At 37.3% G+C, this 24,676-nt stretch overlaps 1 protein-coding gene and 1 long non-coding RNA gene across 2 annotated transcripts; both read left to right on the top strand.

Moving 5' to 3' along the window:
• The first annotated feature begins 8,398 nt into the window (after positions 1-8,398).
• LOC140162108 (uncharacterized) lies at positions 8,399-12,491 on the top strand. The gene is made up of 3 exons (XM_072185387.1): positions 8,399-8,661; positions 10,628-10,760; positions 11,222-12,491. The coding sequence occupies exons 2-3, from the start codon at positions 10,630-10,632 to the stop codon at positions 12,456-12,458; spliced, it is 1,368 nt and encodes a 455-aa protein (XP_072041488.1). The 5' UTR covers positions 8,399-8,661; positions 10,628-10,629; the 3' UTR covers positions 12,459-12,491.
• Positions 12,492-15,656: 3,165 nt separating this feature from the next.
• On the top strand, positions 15,657-21,267 carry LOC140162107 (uncharacterized). Its single transcript, XR_011860192.1, has 3 exons — positions 15,657-15,673; positions 20,829-20,961; positions 21,253-21,267. It is a non-coding gene; the product is annotated as an uncharacterized lncRNA (long non-coding RNA).
• The last annotated feature ends 3,409 nt before the right edge of the window (positions 21,268-24,676 follow it).

The raw sequence follows: 24,676 nt of genomic DNA, 5'->3' as shown, positions 1-24,676 counted from the left end.
TGATAATTTCACTTTAATAACCAATCAGAATTTTTTTGCGTGGTGAAATTATTATAACAATGTTCCAATTGATAATGAAAACTTCTTTTTGACAAATAGGCAGGTAGTTCTCATGGGGTTAAGCGTGTAATGCTCCTTTTCTATGGTGAAGGGTAGAAGATTGCAGAAGAAACAAGAGCTAATGAACTACTCAGAACAACGCACAAGTTGAAACATAGCAAGATAACGTCTAGCTAATGAAAGCGACTTCAAATTGATTCGAACTAATTAGTTCGAACAAACGAAGCTTGCCGACGAAAACATCTGTTGGAACAATTTATGATACGTAGTTAGTAAAGCTTATTTTTTGAGATACCGTTGTAGCTGCAACCCCCGTAACCCCTGACCCTAATTAGCATATCGTGATGGTCTGTCTCAAATGAGAAATCTACCACACTACGTATTGTATCATTTTACATAATACATACGCACGCTTAGAATACACGTATGAACGCGCCATACCGCGTACCACGAATGTAACACCGCGATCTCTAAGTCGATATTCAGAGCCCGTTTGTCATATAATGATGATATTAATCGATCGTATAGAATCATTCGCTGAGATGATTTTACTACGAATCTCACAATTCCATTGGTGACGGAAACAGCCAAGACAACCCTGGAGATGACAGTCATGATCAAGCGTGGGGTCTGTCTTTTGTGACATTTGCTCTCTTTCAATATTGTGTCATGATTGTGAAGTTCTGGCTAGGTAACTGTTCGAGACGTTTTAGAACAGCACTCTATGAGATTAGACAGAATGGAAAAACAAGAAAAGTAAACAGCAAAAAGCGACTACCAACCAATCACGTCATCCAACAAAGCAAAAGTAATAATAATGGAACAAAACCAAAGCGAAAACAACAACAACACCAAACAACATGTAGAATGTGTGTTTTACATGTATTACACTGTCGTAAGAATATGTCAACTGCCATACAATGCCCACGGCATGCTCATACCGTTTGGTGGCGCTCAATACGCCGTAGAAGTGACGTCATAATCGGATTAATTACCATAGCAATAGGAATACCATTTTTGAATAGACTGCGCTGCACTACATGCAGACTATCACCTGTGTATGTCAGCAAACATAGATTGAATACAATACCGCTCTTTTCAACGATACTTATCTTACAGGTGCGAGTGATCAGCCTTTCTTTGACATCTATGGTTCAATACATCGGTACCGCGTGAACGTTGTAGTGCAGGGTGATATAGTCAAAATTGTATGCATCTATTACTATGGTAGTTAATCCGATTAACTACGTCACTTCTACGGCGCATGGAGAGGTAAAGCCCGGTGCACAACACAATTGCACCGCCGGGGCTCACAATCTACCTATCGCTGCGGTAGGTATCATAATAACAAGTTGAAGTAAAATTGATAAAGGAAAGTGTTCGATGACCTAGTTTCAAAAAGCGAACGAAACTAAAGAAATATTTGTTTTTAGAATTGGAGATTTGAAACATAGCTAAACGGTGGAGTGGGAGTTCGCACATAAAAACTCGCACGTAGCGTCAAATTCGAATCGGGAAAAGTTGTAATCTATAGACTGCGTTACTGATGAAAACGAGGAAAAATGTATTCACTAGTGTAATTATTATATCAGAACCTAGAAAAAGGAACATTGTCAGTCACGTTCTGCACGTATTGTCTCAATAAAATAAAGTGATTGATTCACACTATAACTACACAGACATATGAGTCCCTTATGACTCCCTACTGTCATGACATTTGCCTTTAAAGGCCCATTCAGTGCTCCCAGCGTAAGTGTAAAAAAATCAAAATGTTTATAAATTGCCTAAAAATGAAGGATAAGTCATTTAAATTGCCATTAGGTATTTTTGAAATGAGAAATTGGGCAAAAAAATAAGAAAACAGTAGCATTGACAATGTTAAAGTCCCTTTCTAATGAAAGTATTTGAAAGTAGAGAAATTACAGATTCGTGTAAAGTGTCTTCTATTAGCTTTAATACACACCTTTCACCTTAATTACCCATTCAGTAATCCCATCGTAATTGTAAAAAGAATTAAAATTGTTTATAAATTTCCTGAAAATGAAGGATAAGTCAATCAAATTTTCAATAGGTATTTTTGAAATGAAAATTTTGGCAAAACCCCATTCAAATACATGTAGCTAATTTGTCTATACTAAGGAAAATATGGGATATCAGACTGTCGATTAGGTCACCCATCTTTAAGTAGAAATATTAAGTAGAGCTATTACAGCTTCATGTAAAATGTCACATTTTGTCTTTAATGCACGGATTTCGGATTTGGTGGTGTCCCTTGTCTCTGTTTAAACCATCCCCTTTGCGTTTGATGTGGATGGCTTCCTTGACGCCTCTGCGGAACCAGTTCTACTCACGGTCCAAAATTTGGTCCCCTTTCAATTCAATAGAGTGGGTGGAGCCAGTTGCATGTTCAGCATGTTCACTGGAGACGATGGCGTTTTCCCATGTTAAAACGAGACCCGTCCAAAGTGAGCGGGCACTCTCCCCGATGTAAGATAATGTAGAGTTACCACAGGGGATGTGGTACGCCACACCACATTACGTCTTATCCTTTGGATTCACTTGAACGGATCTGATGGCCTTTTCTGTAACTCTTAAAAACCCTTAAAAGGTCTTTATTTTTGATAAAATGATCATTCATTCATTTGGTGTCATTTTTACTGTATTATAATATAATTAATATTGAATCAAATTTGAGTAATAATCGGATCCATATGTAGTAGACTATCTACCAATGTTACCAACAAAATAAAAAAATAGGGGAAAAGAAAAACAAATATTTCGAATATTTGCATTTGAAGTATTTGTCAACGTGTCTGTATATCTGCATGTAAACAAAAATCAAATGCATGCAGTAGTACATAAGATAAATCAAGGTTTTATATTAACAGAATATCTGCTAGTTGCTGTAATCAAGTTTTGTGTGCAGTCGTGACATAAACACATGATTCAATAGGGTTGCGTTCGCACGTATCTACTTATAAAGTGTATTCAGATTACAGTTTACACAATATTAATTTGAAATGAATGAATTCACAGCACGATTTATACAAAATACACAGAGATATCAACAGATCTCTAAACAAATAATTTTAACTTACCTTATAGACGGAACCAATTACATTGAAATAAAACACTACAATATGTAAATTTCGTTTATAGGTGTTCAGGCAGAATCTGGTTTTATGGAAACCACGATGCGGTTCACCCGCGATGCCATGTTCTCGAACCAAAAATACCTCCAGCCGTCGACATCAAGCAAGAAATCAAGCAAAACGTCATTATTAAAAATCAAGTCTCACTTGTCTACATCGTTTATGTACCTTGTGATTGAGACTCATCGTTGGCGAAGCAAGGTAGGATAATAAAGACGGGGATATATACCCGAAAATAAATAAATACCCCTTCCCTAACACAGACACACCCCCACACCTGCAATATTCCCCTTCTGGATAGAGCTATAGTTTAACAGTTTTGGTCATTTACCATTATTAGGATATTAAATTAATAAAGAAAAGTAAAAAAATGTGGTACACGGAATAAGCCCTTCTTCTTTACTTGCTTCATTGATTGATTGATTGATTGATTATGAGAAAATGCGATTATTTTAGTACTCAAGGGGGAACTTGAATTTTTGCTCACCGACTAGGGGAAATGCAAGCGCGCTAATTGTCCATTTTATATTATTGTGAAAGAAATCAAAAATTAAATTCAATGCTAAGTTAAGCACCTGCTTCTAAACATTAGCAGTTTATTAGCAGTCAAGTTAGCTCAATCGATAAGACGTTCGACTATGGTGCGAGAGGTTGCGGGTTCGAACTCTGGCGGTGCCAAGTTTGTTCTCGTGGAAAAATTGCGTTACTTGAAATTCCCCTGGACAAGGAATTTACTGCTGATTTGTCTTGTTGTAACCCGTGCGAAATTCGGGGAGCTGATCCTGATTGCGATGGTTATTTGTGGAATGTCTAGGGTGTGCGCTCTTGAAGCAGCAAGTCCCTGAATTGTTGTTTAATGGTTTATGGAATGATATGGGGCCATAGTGGTCAGCGACAACCTGTAAAGTGTGCTGAGGCTTGTGGATCAACGTCTAGGCGTTGTGCCTGTGTGTGTGCGCACTATAAACGACTACTTTATATTAAATCTTCGTGATCATGGCTGTTGGGCATGTTGGGAGGGCATTTTAACTATAATTAACAAATATTACGTACGGTTCCCCGGGTACGGTTCAATAATTTTTTCTCAGCGACTAGGGGGAAACGCAAGCGCGCTAATTGTCCATTTTATATTATTGCGAAAGAAATCAAAACTTAAATTCAATGCTAAGTTAAGCTCTGCTTCTAAATATTAGCAGTTTATTAGCAGTCAAATTAGCTCAATCGATAAGACGTTCGACTATGGGGCGAGAGGTTGCGGGTTCGAACTCTGGCGGTGCCAAGTTTGTTCTCGTGTAAAAATTGCTTTAGCTTGAAATTCCCCTGGACAAGGAATTTACAGCTGATTTGTCTTGTTGTAACCCGTGCGAAATTCGGGGAGCTGATCCTGATTGCGATGGTTATTTGTGGAATGTCTAGGGTGTGCGCTCTTGAAGCAGCAAGTCCCTGAATTGTTGTTTAATGGTTTATGGAATGATATGAGGCCATAGTGGTCAGCGACAACCTGTAAAGTGTGCTGAGGCTTGTGGATCAACGTCTAGGCGTTGTGCCTGTGTGTAGCGCACTATAAACGACTACTTTACATTAAATATTCGTGATCATGCCTGTTGGGCATGTTGGGAGGGCATTTTATCTATAATTAACAAATATTACGTACTGTTCCCCGGGTACGGTTCAATAATTTTTTTCTCAGCGACTAGGGGGAAACGCAAGCGCGCTAATTGTCCATTTTATATTATTGCGAAAGAAATCAAAACTTAAATTCAATGCTAAGTTACGCTCTGCTTCTAAATATTAGCAGTTTATTAGCAGTCAAGTTAGCTCAATCGATAAGACGTTCGACTATGGGGCGAGAGGTTGCGGGTTCGAACTCTGGCGGTGCCAAGTTTGTTCTCGTGTAAAAATTGCGTTAGCTTGAAATTCCCCTGGACAAGGAATTTACTGCTGATTTGTCTTGTTGTAACCCGTGCGAAATTCGGGGAGCTGATCCTGGTTGCGATGGTTATTTGTGGAATGTCTAGGGTCTGCGCTCTTGAAGCAGCAAGTCCCTGAATTGTTGTTTAATGGTTTATGGAATGATTTGGGGCCGTAGTGGTCAGCGACAACCTGTAAAGTGTGCTGAGGCTTGTGAATCAAAGTCTAGGCGTTGTGCCTGTGCGTAGCGCACTATAAATCACTGCGCTTTAAAAAAATATATGCTACACAACGACTACTTTACATTAAATCTTCGTGATCATGGCTGTTGGGTATGTTGGGAGGGCAATATTATTATAATTTACATATACATGTATTGTTATCGGTAAAAATTATTATTGTAGCGACACGGTTCAATAACTTGTATATAGTAGCATGCTATCATGCCCGTAACTGTGAACTTGACACGCTGTTTGTGATGAACTACTCATGCATTACATTGTTACTCTACAACCGTATTACTTGTATGGTGAATCTTTCTACAAAGATTGTGTAAAGAAAAATAGCTGTTGAAATTCTTTGGTTAGGTAAGTGGTGAATATTATTATGAAATTAAATCTACTGGACGATTTAAATTACTGGATGAATAATCTGTATGTTTACATAAATCGTATAATAACGTTTTATTGTGAAAAGATGTATGGATGGGGTGTGTATGTAGGGGGTATGTAGGGGTGTGTATGTGGGAGTGAGAGTGTGATTGTATAAGGAAGAATGCAGAGTTACTTTTATATTTATTATATAAATTATATTTTGTCTTTTAGTGAAATATCGCATTAATTTTAGTTTTTAGTCTATGTACATTAATGCATGGTATTTTAAAATTAACTTGTGTTGTTAGTAATATACTTAACATCCACACGGACATGTGGAAGATCAATATTATATTGATCATGTTTTTACCGTGTATAAATAAAGTTATTATTATTATGGAATATTTCAGAGTTTGTAAGATGTTCTGTAGTGTGGTTTGCGAGCAGATCTTCAGTGTCTGACCTTCGCTTAAAAGACACAAAGAACTCTCTATTCAAACACTGAAATATTTGCTTGTACCATTTGCATCTTCGTATCAATACAATACATTCATTCATTCATTCATATTTATTCGGCAAAATCGACAAGAACAATAAATATAATCAATCACAAATTATCACAAATTTAGCATATATGAAATACATGGATACAAGCAAAGACACCAAAAAGCCGAAATGCCAGGAAAAACCCATAAAGTCTAGCTGCAAATGTGTAAACCTATTTCCAATGGAGTCCAACAAAAAGACAAGACGGTGCCCCGGACGGAGGGCAAAACAAGCAAAAGGACAGAAAGGAACAGGTTACACAAATGCAGCTGACTCTTGGGTTAACGCACTTCGGGCAAGGTGTTTTTTATGGCATATTTAAAAGTATTTTTGTCAACAATAGCTTTGATTTGGGATGGTAAATTATTCCAATCAAGTGTGGATTGATAGAAAAAAGACTTTTTGATGTAAGATCCTACTCTCGGGACATGGAAATTTGAAGCACTAGACTTAGTGGTATAATTATGAACATGAGATATTTTTGTAAAGAATTGATCAAGATAAGACGGGGCCAGTGAGTGAAAGATATTAAACATGTGATTTAGCCTTAATTGTCTAGCCCTGTTTTGGGTATCAAGCAGTTTGACAGTGTCCAAATTGATTTGACCAATATGATCTCTCGAGGATAAGTTCAAAATAAAACGAACCATTTTGTTTTGAGTGATTTAAAGCTTACGTTGACTTTCCTTTGATAAACCAGTAAACCAGGAGGTGCTACAATAATCTAAATGACACTGCAATAATGCAGAGCAGAGATTTTTTCGAAGCTTTTGGTTGAAATATATATTGTGTGTGTCTATATAAAAATTTGAACCTGCCAATAGCTTTCTTAACAAGAGAATCAACCATAACTTCCCCAGATAGATGTTGGTCTAGTGTGACACCAAGGTATTTTATGAATGGGACAGGATTAATTGTATGACCATTGTATGAGATGTGGAAATCAGAAACTTTTTTAAATTTTCTGTGCGAACCAAATAAAATGAGCTCGGTTTTACCAACATGTAATGATAATTTATTGTTAATAAGCCAGTTGTTACAGGAACTCAAATCCATGCTTAGTTCATGTGCAACCACATCTGGGTTCTTATTGGAAGAAATGATCACACTATCATCAGCATACAGGAGCAACTTGTTTTTCACGGATGTAACCATGTCATTGCTATAAGATAAATATAGCAGGGGACCAAGCAAGCTCCCCTGCGGAACTCCGCAGGAGAGTTGCATAAGATCGGATTGTATGCCATCGATACTGCTGACAAGTTGCTGCCTGTTAGATAGATAAGATTTGAACCAAGCAGATTTGATTCCCATAGCCTCTAGCTTATAACACAAAACATCATGGTTGACACTGTCAAATGCTTTTCTGACATCTAAAAGAAGCATGCCAACATAATTGCCAAGATCGAGTTGAGTCCTAATGTAGTCTGTTAAAAAAATTAAACATGTTTCAGTTGAAAAGCCACGGCGAAAGCCAGATTGATATTGGTAAATTAAATTATTAGAGCTCAAATAGTGTACCAATTGTACATAAATACTTTTCTCAAGAATTTTAGAAAACGTGCTAAGAAGGCTGACAGGACGGTAGTTGGCCATTTCCAGACGGCTGTTCTTTTTAAAGAGAGGAATGACCTTGGCAAGTTTTAGGTCTTGAGGCACGGTACGGGATTCGATGGAGAGGTTAACAATGTGGGTAATTATTGGGCTGAGTTGTTTTGCACCATCTTTCAAAAATCGAGGTGCAATGTCATCCAGACCAACAGCTTTATTAATATTAAGGCTGCATAACTGGTCATAAATAAACTCTTCGTCAACATCCCTCAATTCAAAAGCGACCCAGACACACCTTTGCTTGAGTAAAAACTCTCAAAAGAATCCGACCTCACTCCAAAGTCATTTCTCACTTTATCAGTCAAGTCATTGGCCACAGTGGTGAAAAATTTGTTCACATGGTTACACGCGGCGAGGGTATCTGATTGAATTTCACCATCAACATTGAGAACTATTTTGGCTTTAGAATGAGATTTTGTGCTATAACCCAGATCTTTTAAGTATTTCCAAAGCTTTTTTGGTTCTCCCATGTTCTCGTCGAGCTTACTTGCAAAATAATTGGACTTCGCCTTTTTAATATCATTTTGAATTGAATTTCTTAAAGTAGCATAGTCACTGTATGAAACATTCAAATTCCCTGTCTTGATAAGCTGACTAATATGGTCCCTGGTCCTAATTTTGTCAATAATGCTGGACGTCATCCACGGTTCTGTGCGTTGTTTAATACGAACCGTTTTTCTAGGTGCAACCGTGTCAATTATGCCAATCAATGTTGTACTGAAATTGGACCAGGCTGTGGTGACACAGTTGGAAGTAAGGACCGAGGACCAATCGCAGCTATCAAGAAGGTCAGTGTATGTTTCAACGTTATAATTTTTCATTGATCTTAAATTAACGGTATTGTGGCTAGAAAAAATACACTTCACAGCCTTCCTCGTACAATAAATTAGGAAGTGATCACTTAGACCAATGGGTATTACCCCACTTTGACATACCTTTGTGTTGTCACTACAAAGAATGTGATCGATCAGGGTTGATGAAAGCGTTCCAGCTCGTGTAAGACCAACCCTGGTAACCTCAATGATGAGTTGGTTAAAACCAGAAGACTTACAGGCGTGAAGGTATTTTTTCGTTTTAGAATTTAAAGGAGGAACCAGAAGATTGAAATTGGTATCCCCTAAAATGTAGGTTTCCTGAGATATACACATCGGGAGAATAATGGTCTAAATGAGCAACAAAATCTTTTTGATCAGGAGGTCTGTAGATACAACCTATTAAAATAGGTTTAAATTTGGGAAGTAAAATATCTATCCAGACTCCTTCCAGACCCTCAACATTGAGATCATCACGAGCATTAAAGGCAATCTCTGACTTAACATATATACAACCCCCTCCCGCACGGTTACGATCTTTGCGAATTAAGTTATAACCTTCGAGTTTAATTTCAGAGTCAGTTATTGTATGGTCGAGCCAGGTTTCAGAAAACGAAACAACTGCTATATTGGATTTTTCCAATATGATTTTAATTTCAGATAGTTTGTGATAAAGAGATCTAATGTTCAGATGAGTAAAGTGCAATCCTTTGTTGTTGAGGCAATATCAGAAATGGGAGGCAAGTCTATAGCACATGTCATGTCGTCAAACTCCACATCTGGTGCAAAGACAAACTCACCATCTACGCACTTGTAAAACGGTAGCATTTGAAAAGAACAGCAGTCGCTCATGACTCTAGTACAGCGGCTATGTGTCCATTTATAACAGGAGTCGCAACTGATGGCCTTGCTACGACTTGTTATGCCTTTACCACAAGAAGTGCACACATTTTTGAAAGTTCTCTTTGTTAGTACATCATCGGATAATGGAACGGTGCGAGTTTGGGGACCAGGGTTGGGGTTAACATCGCTCGCAATCAACAGGCGATATCGGAACCTCACAGTAGAGTTAGAGTAAAGTCTTATTCTTCTGCCAACAAGTTGCCCCTCAACGATAGGTTTGTTGGGTCTACTGATGACAGTAGTAGTAACGCCATGTGCAGTATATTGATACACTTGATCATCGCTTTGAGTTCCATTGCCAAGCTGATCACTTGGCACTAAACAGCAAAACACTAGCCAGAAGATTCATGTTGAAATGGGTATTATGCTGATTCTAGAAGAAACCAAAGTTATTGTGTGGAGATGATTGTAGACTAGAATACACATTCAATCGCTCAGTTAGTTCATTTGCAGTCAAATCCTACCTTTAAGGATGTTTTGTCCAAGGTTGAGGAATTCAACAACCTTGTACATGGAGTAAGCTTAAACATGAGTAAGCTTAAAATTAAATCAGTTAAAATGCCATATCTGTGCCGCGCCAACAGCACTGATGTTAAATTAATATAACCAAAGTCAATTAAGTACCTGTAGAACTTAAAATTCTGACAGAAAGCAGCAAATTTGCTGGGTTTTATGGATTCAAATCCAGCAAAATAAAATGTGTGTATCACAGCCTCGTCCCAGGCAAAAAAAATACTCTACGCAAATAAACAGGCCCATACATCACATTGTTTTCATAAGTAGCATCATTTGTTATGTATTATGATGTGAGTCACGCCATGTTTTGAAAGAGTAGTATGCTAAAGTAAACATAATTTGATTTTTAGGATGATCTACTTCAATGCAAATCACAGTTCACAACTGTGTACGAAATAACACATGTCATGGATCTTTTGACACGATGATGGCCTGGAACGCACCTTCCATATATGGAAGCAATAACCAAATCTGATCAACCAGAATACAATATCGTATTTTCCCCTCTATATTTATTCTATAGTAATGGCTACTGTATCAATGGATGAAATGTCACTTGATGACCAACCAGAAGGACTGATTAGCATGCTGAATATTGACGTGTTACTGATTATCTTCAACTACTTATCACTCTATGATAAACTCATGGCAATGAGGTAATTTTATAACAAAACAATAGCATTGCAAACAGTTATGTAGGCCTACGGGTTGTCCACTTTGAACTACGAAGTAAAGTACGCATATTTTGCGTAAGCGTATCGTGAGTCGCGTATTAAGACGCTCATGCATTTGTGTGCGGCAAGTAGCGTGTTAATTCCTCTTGACATTACGGCGCGCCGAAACTGCGTAATTTACTGCGTACTTCACTTCTTATTTCAAAGTGAGCAAACTTTATTATGCTCTTTTATGCAATTATCCTACTAGACTGGCATCACCGGTAATCAAATCACCCAACTCCAACGCAATTGAAACAAACCAGCTCGCTTAATATTTGGCATTGTGGGCAGGTACATATATATAATCAGTAATCTTACAGACTTGGCAATTTATGCTTTTCTCCATTATAACAGGTAAATATATACATGAAGGTTGACCAATCATTAACATTGCATTGCAGGGTGAATAAACGATGGTGTCATATTCTCAAAAGTCATCAATCCTGGACTGTCATCAATTTCAACGACAAAGGTCCAATCAGAAAAGTCAACGAATCTGCAAGGCGTTACAGGCGCTTTGTATCAAAAGACAACAAGACACGTTTTGTATATCAAGAATTTGGAAATGAGTGGCAATTCCCGACGAACGAATGGGATGAGTTAAATTTCCTGAATCTCTATGCGGGTGCAAGTCTGGAAGAAATTTATCTGACAGTAGTAAGCGAGAAAATTATGACGTTTCTGCGTTTGAACTGTCCTCGGTTACGCACACTTGACTTCGTGGAAACTAAAGATCTTCACGAAAAACTTTATCTTCCACCAAAACTTCAAAGTTTGGGTATAAATTATCCTTGGGGTGTACGAAATGTATATAAAGGTTTACGATGCGAACGACTTATATCATGTTTGGAAAAATGTTCTCATTTGCGAAAGTTAACACTACGCAATATCCCAATAACCTCACAAGTGATGAAGGTACTTGCAGGAATGACAAGTTTACATGTGTTCGAATTATTTGACTCTAGAACCAAATGTCGTAGTAGTGACTTTCCATCTTCTTCAATAGGATCTTTGATATCGTTAACGTCTTTCAGATTGGTAAGATCCTCCTTTATTAATACCGCTGACAAACTATTGTACAGTATCAGGCACTGGTCACATTTGAAACATTTGGCTATAATATATGCAGGTTGTTCAAGTGAATCGATTGAAAAAATGATACCTGAATTATTAAATTTGGAAACACTGGAACTGGAAGGACTATCAGTGACGTTATCAGTAGTTACTCTTATTGGAACTCATCTTAAGAAACTCAAATCATTAGAATTGGGGTCTGGAAATTATGATGGCAGTAGTTTATTGTCGCTACGTTATCATGCCACGCTTGAAAACTTTGTAGTCGATCAATCACGACAATGTAATGAGAACAACAGCCTCTGGTTGGGGCTGTTATGTGATGTATTAATCACACTGCCTCGGATTAAGAACGTCAAAATCACATCTTTATGTAGGCCTATACGCTTTTCTGTTGATCTGAATACATATCCGATCATTAGATCTGCCGATATTGAGTTGGTATACTACGACGACATTGGGCTTTACTCCTGGGGAACACAGGGGGAACGTGGGGGTTGCAGTCGAAAAAACATAGCAAAAGATAACGAATTAAGTAGAAGATGCTTTGCTGAAGAAAAATAGTGTCTGTAAAATAAATAAAATTGCAACCATCCACACCCAGCCCAAAATTAAGTGTTAAGTGTTTAATTTGAAAACCAATTGAAGAAACATACTATTTCCTTGCTGACAGTTTCGTCAATTGGTTTTGACCAATTTAAAAGTTGTCGATTTTTAGATTATTATCATTTTGCAAGTTTTTTTTTTTTTAATTACTTGCTTTTTGTGATCTCTTTAAACCCTTAAAAAGTCTTTATTTTCGATAAAATGATCAATTGATCACTCATTTTGTGTCATTCTTACTCCTATTACAATTAATATATCACACATTTTCACATGATTATTTGATGAATCAATTAGGTTTAGTAATAATCGGTTCAGTATGTAGTGGGCTAGCATAATTCATATTCAACATTGCTCTCCCAATGTTACTAACAAAATCAAAACGCACCGTACACAACCCCATGTGTCTCATTTTACTGGCGTTATACAATCACAAGTTTGACATTAGCAACAATGAGTTGTACCATCCACAAGCTATCATTTACCATAACAATGCTGCATAACAATATGCAGAATATTGTTCTCATTTAGGAAACAAAGGCCTCTCACACATTATTGTTACTGTGTATCCATCCACTGTTTGCTTAGTAATGGTGCATCCAACTGAAATTATAATACCTATCCCATCACAATCCATTGCAATATCGCACAGGTAAATCAGAAACATGTGTTTGTGGACTTTGGAAATAAGCTCTTCATATCTAGTTCTGCATGTAAACAAAAATCAAATGCACACAGTAGTTCATAGGATAAATTAAGGTTTTATATTAACAGAACATCTGCTGTAATCAAGATTTGTGTTCAGTCGTGACATAAACACGTGATTAAATAGGTTGCGTCGCACGTTTTTACTTATAAACAGAGCATTTGAATTACAGTTAGAGTATACACAATATTAATGATTTCACAGCACGATTTATACAAGATACACAGAGATTTCAACCGATCTCTCAATAAATAATTTTAACTTACCTTATATTTACGGAATTACATTGATATAAAACACTACATAATGTAAATTTTCGTGTTCAGGCAGAATCAAATTTTATGGAAACTATGATGCCCTGTTCCCGAAATAACAATAACAAAAAATACTTACAGCCGTCTGCTTGATCATGGAAAAGAACACACTAAACCCACAATTCTCCTTGTCTGACTTGTCTTCATCTTTTGTGCACCGTGTGATAGAGAGAGTCACCGTTGGCGAGATAGGAGAATAATAAAGGCGGGAAATCTAACCAAAATGGAAAATACATACATACCTCTTACACAAGGGGCTATTTTTGGAGGAAAAAGTAACTGTCGGCAGTACGTAAAATGAAAGGATATTAATATTACAAATGCTCAGTAATGTAGAATATCGGTGACCAACCAGCGGAGACGAGCTTGTGGGAAGGGGGAGCCCGGGTGCTGAAAAGGATTATTACTCGAGGGGCACGAGGTTTTAAAGGGACACGTGATACTGTAAAAATAATAGCCAAGATAATATGCTTGTTTTTACCAAAATACGGTAGTCTTTCAACATTTTCACTACTTCAGCTGCGTAACTTACATGAATTCAGTAACTTCATACTCGATTAAAATTCCATTAATACTTTTATTGTAGTGCGAGCTTTCACCGTCAAAACACCAGTAAAGTAAATGATACAAAAAAGGCTTTTCGCGAAAGGCTGCTCTATCAGAACATTACGTCTCTGTTCTTTGTGAAAGATGCAAAAGCTATTAACATACACTTTTAAAAGGCTTCTTGCATTTCCTTAGGCCAATTGGCCAATTTATTCACCCAAAGAACTCACATATCTCCCAACGAATATAACATGTCAGTTGTTAGTACAGTCAGTATCCTGGCACGTCTCACCACTGAACTCTCGTACATTGCAACTTATTAAAAGGTAGTTTAGATAACAATTGGACCTTCAATATAAATAGATTAACTTAATATTTTCAATTACCTCAATATCTTGCAATACCATGCCGGTGTCTTTGTCGGCAGTACGTAAAATGAAAGGATATTATTATTACAAATGCTCAGTAATGAAATGGCCATGAAGGTATTTTCGATAGAGTTATTCATTATGAAAATATCATATTTCTTTTGAATACGTATTTTATTTGACGAGCGTGATTGTTAGATCAATTTTCAGCATGTTGTTTATAGTTTTTTTTGTCTGCCGCACTATGCTACTTCGCTGATTTTGTTTTTCTTAATTTAATTTAACCATTGATTCTGGATTGTATTTTGATTTAAATCACATACCTCTTTGTAGAGCCACTAAGTACATCCGGGAGGGAGGGAATAAACTAAAGCAAAAGAACGCAAGCGAGCAAATTGTCAATTTGAAGTAATTGCAAAAGGCTTACGAAAACAGTACGGAAACGTTTAAATATGCACATTTTCCTGCTCGCTGCACTCGCACATGTATTTAGACCATTAAAGGTTAACAAATTGGGATCTAAAAATGTTGGCATGTGTAAAGGGGGGGGGCAAATATTTTTTGGCAGGCCGAAATGGAGGTAAGCGGAACGAGAGTGGGGGGGGCAAGTGATTTTTGGCATGCCATTTGGAAATTTTACCCACCGGGATGGTTCATAATTATTTCACAGCGCCTAAATATATTGCTACTTTAAATTAAAGGTGCACCGAGCTATAGAGGTGCACACTTCATATATCAGTAAAGTCTATATCATGTCCGTCACCTTGAACTTGACATATTGTTTGTGATTAACTAGTCATGCATTGCATGTGTACTTTACAGCCGTACAAACCAGAAGGTGTATTACTTTTATTGTAAATATTTCTAGGGCCGCCATTTTGTAAGAAAAAAGTTGAGGAAATTCTCCCGGGGGGGTCACTCCCATTGTGGCCTGTACACTATCCGCGATAATGAAAACGCGTAAAAAGGGTAGTTTTTCGTGGGTAAGCACGATACGCGCGTAACGCGTTTAGGGTGTCAAAAACATGAAATATTGGAAAAAAGGGTAGCAAAATTGCAATTGCTAATACGCGGAAACGAAATTTAGGGTATGAAATTTGATGCAAGAAATAAAATCCCTGTTTAGGGTATTGTTTTAGCCAAGGGTTAAATCCTTGTTTAGGGTGCTTTTCAAAAGTTGATTATCGCGGATGGTGTACAGGCCACAATGGGAGTGACCCCCCGGGGAAATTCTATGATCTGGTAAGTGTGTTTTGTATGCGTTAAGATCATCAATTGTGTTACTTCAAATTTACGAAAATAAAGCACGATTGGGGGCAATGACAATTCCGTATACGTTTGGTAGTCTCGGTTTGGTTTTAAATAGATTTTGTTAGCACTCAAATAAATAAGCACAACAGACACGTTTAAGGTAATACACTATTTTAAAGTGTTGCGATTTGGTAGTTCACAACATCTTGCGAATGGTAGTGAGCTTCGGCAAAAATTGCATTGCTCATTTCCTTGCGAGCGTGTAGAAGAATTCAAATATCACAGAAATGCTTTTATAGGTCCTGTGGTTCTTGAATTATGTTATAAAGAGGACTGAAACAACAACACTTTTGTAAAATGTACATAACTCATTAACAACAATAAATTAAGCAAGTTTTTAAAGTATATGATTTGTAGAATGAACTTTTGCCAAACATCAAAGTGTTATTTTTCAATAAAATATTTAGACAGTAAAAATCAAAAACAAATAATCCAAATCAAATATGCAATTTAATCCATTTTGAAAAATGGAACTGGTGATAATTACAGCTAATTATGTAACTATATGCTATTATTATAGTTAGGTGAAAAAGTTCGATGTGGTGACCACTCTCTGGCTAGTAAGGTTTGATGATTGAATCGACTTCTATGGACCATTTAGAAAAAAAATAGCCACCATGTCCCTCGCGAAAATCCCGGCGTTTTTCGCTAGAGGTCAAAATCCATAATGGCCGCCACCACCATTTTGAAAATTTAAGTTTTGAACCAGAGCACCTATAATCATGCACAAAGACACTTTTTCGGATATGTCGAGTACAAGGATTCCGATTCTGACATTAGTTTGACATTACGACATCATTTTCACCCAGAAATCCAAGATGGTGGCCGCCCCCAACTTGAAAAATTTAGTTTTGAACAAGAGGACCTAAAATCGTGTACAAAGACACTTTTTTGGATAAGTCGACCACAAGGATTTCAAATTTGACATTACTCATATTTACCCAGAAATCCAAGATGGTGGCCGCCGGCGCCATCTTGAAAAAAAAAGATAAGGCGCCGTAACCCCAGATAAGGGACGTAGACCTCAGATAAACCAGTCCTTAACCCCAAATAAGGCGCCTTATCTTGGGTTTAGATGTCTTATCTGAGGTTTACGACCCTTATCTGGGGTTAACGACCCTTATCTATAGTTAAGGCACCTTATGTGGGGTTTAGATGCCTTATCTTAGGTTTATGTTCCTCATTTAGGGTTAAAGCGCCTTATTTGGGTTTGGACTGCTTTATCAGTGGTCTACGTCCCTTATCTGGGGTTACGGCGCATTATCTGGGGTTTATATGCCTTATCTGGGTTTAGACTGCGATATGCTAAGGTTAAGGCATCTTAGCCACAGGTGAGGAACGTAAACCCAGGATAAGGCCGTTTGAACCACAGGTAAAGCGTCTTATCCCTAGATAAGGGATGTAAACCCAAGATAAGGCAGTTTAAACCCTATTTAAGAGACATGAACCCCAGATAAGGCGGAAATGAAACACTTATGCTTCTGCTCTCATTCAAAAATCACATTTACGCTCTACCAAATGGGGGCCATCTTGGATTTCTGGGCAAAAATTATGTTGTAACGTAAAATTAATATCAGATTCGGATTTCTTGGGGTCGACTTAGCAGAAAAAGGGTCTTTGTACACGATTTTAGGTAATCTGGTTCAAAACTTATTTTTTTCAAGATGGCGCCGGCGGCCACCATCTTGGATTTCTGGGTAAATATGAGTTCGTAATGTCAAAGTAATGTCAAATTTGAAATCCTTGTGGTCGACTTATCCAAAAAAGTGTCTTTGTACACGATTTTAGGTCCTCTTGTTCAAAACTAAATTTTTCAAGATGGTGCCGGCCACCATCTTGGATTTCTGGGTGAAAATGATGCCGTAATGTCAAACTACTGTCAGAATCGGAATCCTTGTACTCGACATATCCGAAAAAGTGTCTTTGTGCATGATTGTAGGTGCTCTGGTTCAAACTTAAATTTTCAAAATGGTGGCGGCGGCCATTTTGGATTTTGGCCTCTAGCGAAAAATGCCGGGATTTTCGCGAGGGACATGGTGGCTATTTTGTTTCTAAATGGTCCATAGAAGTCGAATCAATGGTCAAACCTTACTAGCCAGAGAGTGGTCACCACATCGAACTTTTTCACCTAACTATTATGACTGTTTTCAAAGTTTTCTGGATCATATGTTGATACATGTATATATGGTTGTTTATTTGTTTGTTTAAACGGTCGCTCCGTGTGGAGACGCGCTAGGGTCCTGGTGGGACCAGGCTCAAACAAAATGCTCAAGCCAGGCTAAAAACCCTGAGACAACTGTTAGCCTGCAATTATTATATTGCTCGATAAAGAAACAGTAACACATACACATACACATACACATACACATATTAATAACATTTAAATGTCGGCTTATATAAAAGTTAATATGAACACATTTTATAACGTTTTATATGAATTTACTTATATTTGAGTGTGAACTTCACCTAATCACGCCTGTAGACTGGGTATTCAGGGCTTTCCATCAAACTGTCGCCACCCAGTGGTGGACCTTCACATAAATCACACACAGAACGCCGTAGCACTGAAATATTTGCCTGTACTTTTTGCATCTTTGTATCAATACAAAGCTAATAAGCAACACACAGTGTCGACTTCCTATTCGATAAATATAAATTTAATACTCCGTTGGTGAGCGACGGGCGACTAGTATATCAATGAACGCAAGAAAAGGAGTTCTATCTGATTGGCTAGCAATCGATCGCTTAGGTCGCTTAGTAGTCAACTACAAACTCAAAACTGAGCATCGTATTCAATTCGATTGAAATCGATATTCTATTATTGCCGTAAATAAAGAGAGTGATAGTGTGTCAATAATGTACATTGTATTGCAGCTGGATTTTACATGCATTCTTTTATATCAATTTTTTCTCAAAGAGTTGAATATGATCAAAATTTTTACTCAGGATTTCAAATTTTTACCCGCAAATTGCAGTTAAACATATCCACAGCAAAATACCGGTCCTCACTAATTAGTGTATTTAATTTCCAGTTAGTGTATTTAAGATAAAACCTGACAACAAATAAAATTTTCTTGCAATAGAAATATCATATGGGATACTGATATGGTAGGCCGCAACCGCCACAACGTGGAGCTGCTACGCGTAGCTGACTTTTTGCTCCGTGGGCCAAATTGACCAATCATGATCATGTTAGAGTTTTTTATTACTCGGAGGTAAAACTGACTAATTAAGTACGACTTACTCATTACGTGAAGCGAATTTATTCATTAAGAATTTGCCAGACGAGCGTCACGTAGTTGCAAGATATCCTCGGTCACGAAAGTTATGATTCAAAAAGTAGTTTATGAAAAGTACGAACTGACTTATTATTAAGATGGACATGCACTCATAAGAAACTCATACAGTATTGTACATAACTATATAGCTAGGCAGAGTGGTGGTAAACTATGCACACAGTTCTGCGATCTGCAGTGTATCGCCGGGAGCTAATTTGTATAACTTGCGCGGTGTCCCTGCGGAATTCGACCTTCAGCAAACTGCAAACCAGTTCGGATTTACTTTATATACTAGTAGTATATACCATTGACGCGTGACCTCTGCAAATAGTGTATGTTAGAAGTATAGGCCATTGCCTAGTTGACGTCACTACTGTATAAAAAATAACCGGCCAATATTTAAAGTATTCTCTGAAATTCTAGAAAATATAGTTTTGCAACATGTCCTAAATTTTTAGCTAATTTAGGTGTTTGGAAATATTGGTACTTTTGTACCAAAAAATATGAAGAAATTATTTCTAAACCGTGTTAAGTCATTAAGCTTCTCATTTTCAAGAACGCTTGTTAACAATAAGCAGACTATTGTCTCATTTCGTAAACAAAAGCCCACAGTATTGTTACCTTGCGTTCGCTTTATAATCGTTCACCCAACTGAAACTATAATACCAGCTCATTGCTCATTGCACAGGTAAAACAGACACAAGTGCAGTGTGTATTTAACCAGAGAAGATCTGATGTAACATAGTTGAGCCGTTTTCATTGAGTGTTATCTTGGTTTAATAGCTTTTAATAGGGTTTAAGTCCTTCAAAGGTCGTGGTGAGTTCTACTGCAGACATGACTGCATCATGATTATTTTAAAGTCAACAACATTCAACAATATGATCACCGTGATAGTATGAGAGTATCAGTACCGTGGGTGTCAGTGATCCTGGCCTGACACAGTAGACAAACAAACAAACAAACACGCCACACACATGACACATGCATGCAAGGTAACATTGACTATACACTAATCAAACAATGGTATTGATCCTGTACAACTGGTCGTGGTTTATTTACAATCGATTCATTTAAAATCCCCATAGTAAACATTCATTTTGGCAAGAGTTTTCTCTCTCTGGAACGAGGATGCATCCACTGGCTCCGCATAATGAAAAGATCTAACATGATTGGTCAATTTAGCTCCGCGAAGCGAAAAGTAAGCTACGCGTAGCAGCTCCACGTTGTGGCGGTTACGGCCAGCCATATATTGATCATGCGAAAATCGTAAAACATAGAATAGAAACAGTGTGGCAGGCGCTCAAAATCTCAAATTGTATGCTTAGCCTGAGTTGCACGGCCTATCTCGAATAAAATCACCATGCGTAGTTGTTGAAAAACGTGAGGATTCATCGTACTATCACGGCAATTTTTAACACGAAGATATAGGGATGATGACGGTGTGCAACACACACATCACATTAATTCCGTATTTGGTAAGCAACATCATTTGTATTATGCTGGGGGTCACAACATTTTTCTGACGAGATTTGGGTCACAAGATCTGGGTTATATCTCGCTCGTTGTCGAAGAAAACAAGTGCGTGACTAGAAAGAGCAGTATGTCAAGTTCCATATTTGGGATGATCTAATTTAACGCAAATCACAGGTCGCAAATGCGTATGACGCAAATCACAGGTCGCAAATGCATATGAAACAACACATGTCATGGATCTTTCGACTCTGGGAAAGATCGTACCTTCCATAATAAGCAATAACAAAATCTGATAAACTTGATATGAAATATCGGTTTTTTTATCCCTCTATAGCAATGGCTACTGTATCAATGGATGAAAGGTCACTTGATGACCAACCAGATGGACTGATTAGCATGCTAAATATTGACGTGTTACTGATTGCCTTCAACTACTTAACGCTCTATGATAAACTTATGGCAATGAGGTAATTTCATAACAAAACAATGGCCTTTCCTAAGTTATGTAACTTAGGTGTATACTTTTTTTATGTAATTGTCATACTAGACTTGCATCACTGAAACTCAAATCACCCAGCTCCAGCGCATTCAAAACAAAACAGGTCGCTTAATTGCTGGGTTAAAATAATTGAGTAGGTACACAAAATATATAATCCCTAATCGTACATTCTTTAATTATCAATTAGCAATCAATGCATTTCTCCATACTTTACAAGTTTTATCATTCATTCCCGGCATTCATTAACATTGCATTGCAGGGTGAATAAACGATGCATCGTTTATTCACCCTGCAATGGTGTCCTGATGGTGTCATATTCTCAAAAGTCATCAATCCTGGACTGTCATCAATTTCAACGACAAAGGTCCAATCAGAAAAAAAGTCAACGAATCTGTTAGACGTTACAGGCGATTTGTTTCAAAAGACAACAAGACATGTTTCGTATATAAAGAATTCGGTAATGAGTGGCAATTCCCGAAGAACGAAGGTGATGTGTTAAATTTCCTGAAGTCTGGAAGAAATTTATCTGACTGTAGTCAGCAAGAAGATTATGACGTTCCTACGTTTGAACTGTCCTCATTTACGCACACTTGACTTGACTTGACTAGAGTTTAAACATTTAATGCTCATACTGAAAGCTATAGATCTTCACGAAAAACTGTATCTCCCACCAAAACTTCAAAGTTTGGGTTTATACTCTCTTTCGGGTATACGATATGTATACAGCTACTTACGAATTACTGTATTGCAAAAGTTAAGACTACATAATGTCACACTTTCCTTAGAAGCGATGAAGGTCCTTACAGGAATGACAAGTTTACGTATGTTGGAATTATTTGACTGTAGAACAAATTGGCGCGGACAAGTGGGTGAAATTTTATCTACTAGGATCTTTGACATCGTTAACTTCTTTCAGATTGGTAAAATCCTTCTATTTCACTACCGCTGACGAATTATTAAACAGGCTCCAGCGAGTGCAAAACACTGCCGCTAGACTTGTTGCCAGGATATCGCGTCATGAACACATCACTCCTGTTCTCAAAACACTCCATTGGCTCCCTATACATGAAAGAACAATATACAAACTGCTTCTCCTCACCTATAAGGCTGTTCACGGCATGTCGCCTGTTTACATCGCTGAAAACATCTTGCTATACAAGCCTAGTTACAATACCCGGTCGTCATCCAAACTGCTTCTAGATTATACTCGCAAGTCATCCACCAAATACTATGGTGATAGAGCCTTCGCTACTGCTGCTCCCACCCTTTGGAACAATCTGCCTTTCACTGTTCGCTCTTCACCAACTGTAACAGTCTTCAAGACGCGGCTAAAAACTCATTTATTTTCTGTGAAATACCTGCAAGTTTAATTCATGTGTTTTTTTGGGTGCAATCGTGTCGATGCTGGCCATCTGGACTCTGACTTTTTATCTGTTTTTAGCTTGTTTTTTTTATTATGTTCTTACTTGCATGACTTATGTATATATTGCTCTTGCGTATTATATCACTTTTGTCCAGGATAAATTTCTGTAGTGTAAGATTTTAAAAATGCTCTCTGTGTATTTTATATATCTATTTTGCTGTTGTAGAGTAAGAGTTTACTGTAAAGCGCACTGAGACCTTGTTACTTGCGCTCTATAAATGCCTTATTATTATTATTATTATTATTATTATTATTGTACAGTGTCAGGCACTGGTGACATTTAAAACATTTGGCTATAATATATGCAGGTTGTTCAAGTGATGCGATTGACAGAATGATACCCCATTTATTAAATTTGGAAACACTGGAACTGGAAGGACCATCCGTGACGTCATCAGTGGCTACTCTTATTGGAACTCATCTTAAGAAACTCAAATCATTAGAATTAGGGTCTGGAAAGTATGATGGCGATAGTTTATTGTCACTGCGTTATCACGTCACGCTTGAAAACTTTGCAGTCGAGCAATTGCGAGAATTTCATAAGAATTGGTTAGGGCAAGTGTATGATATATTAGTCACAATGCCTCGGATTAAGAACGTCAAAATCACATCTATATGTTACCCTTATTCTCTTGATCTAAGTGCATACCCAGTCATTAGATCTGCAGATATTGAGTTGATTGGGTGTGAATCCTGGGGAGGATTGGGGGGACATGCGGAAAGCGGAGGTTGCAGTCGAAATGATATAGAAAGAGAAAATGAATCAAGTAGAATATACTTTGCCCGAAGGAAAAAGTCTCTGTAAAATAAATAATAAAATTATCTTATCCACACACCCATTTACAAACACAACCCACATACCATCAAACATACTCACGCCAGCACACATTTTGCCCAGTGAAGATATTTAATCTGATTTAATGGTTCATCAGTGGAATTCGTCTGGTTTGTTATTTGTGATGTAACGATTCCAACAAAATGTAGTAGTTGACTTCCCCTTGTATGTTTGGTTTTCCGGGCTACAGCCTTCATCAACAGACCTGCTTCCATCAATCCAATGATGCGCCCCATTTAAAATGAATTGTATTGTGATGCGATCTCCTTTGCTGCCGTCATTTGAGTATGTGTCTTCCTACTGTGTATTTACAATAATTTAAGTAAAATGCCCGGGTACACCTAGACAAAATTGGAATACCAATGTTTTTGCTTGGTAGTATCTCTAAGCACTCTCCAGAATAACATATCAAAAAAGGAGAAAAAAGGAAGTCGGGGGAAATGCTAATTGCTAAAAACAAAACCAAAAAACATCTAATTGTATTCCACTCATTATAAAATAAATAAATAGATTCATTATGAGTCATAAAAAGTATAGTTTGACCTATCTCCGATGTACAGGCAAATTGAGCTATTTTGATGGACAATACTTCCTGATGCGGATGATCGAATAAAAATTTATAAAAATATCGCGGCAAAAGACCAAAATTGAAAAGAAATGGGGTTTCAAATTGAACTTTGGAATTTGACAAGTATACATCACATCGGGTCTAAGGCTGTGCTAACACTTTTCTTTGATGACTTTGACCACAACTTTTTAGTTTTTCAAATATCTTAAAAATACAAGAATCTAAGCTAATTGAACAGACAGTAGTAAGATGTTGTAATACATGTACAGGGTGTCCAAAAAAAGAGGCCCTCATTGCGACCTCTTTTTCCCCTATTTTAGAAAAGTTTATCAAGTATATGTTGGTATGTAAAGAAGCCTTTACCCGTTAGCTTTATTAAACCGAAACAATTATTTTAATCGGCTCATAACTTTTGAAGATATGCCCTTTTAAAGAAATATATCCGTTTTTCACTCTTTCAGAAATAGGCGAAAAAGAGGGCGCAATGAGGGGCCTCTTTTTTGGGGACACCCTGTACATGTAGTAGAGAGGCCATTTTGTGGCTGCATAGGGTCACGTGCAACATTTTTGGACAAAGGTGCCAGCCAGGTTAGAGTCTCCTCTATCTGTTAAATCCGGCTGGTATGTTTGAAAAGCGATAGTGTTTTATGTGACTTTTACTACCCAAAATGTCAATTATTAAAGTAGCCATAACTTCAAAAGCAAAATGACTGCAATCTTAATTTTCGCTTTGAATAATAGAGGGCAAATGCATATTTTATATCTGTAAACAAAAATATTACATCATACTATATTGAGACAAAATTTGTGTTAAAAATAAGTTTTTATCATGAGCTGGATGTTTGAATTGAAAAAGT

The sequence above is a fragment of the Amphiura filiformis genome, chromosome 10 (assembly GCF_039555335.1).
Source record: "Amphiura filiformis chromosome 10, Afil_fr2py, whole genome shotgun sequence".
NCBI lineage: Eukaryota > Metazoa > Echinodermata > Ophiuroidea > Amphilepidida > Amphiuridae > Amphiura > Amphiura filiformis.
Note: the sequence above shows the minus strand (reverse complement) of the source record. Positions and strands in the feature narration are given on the sequence as shown.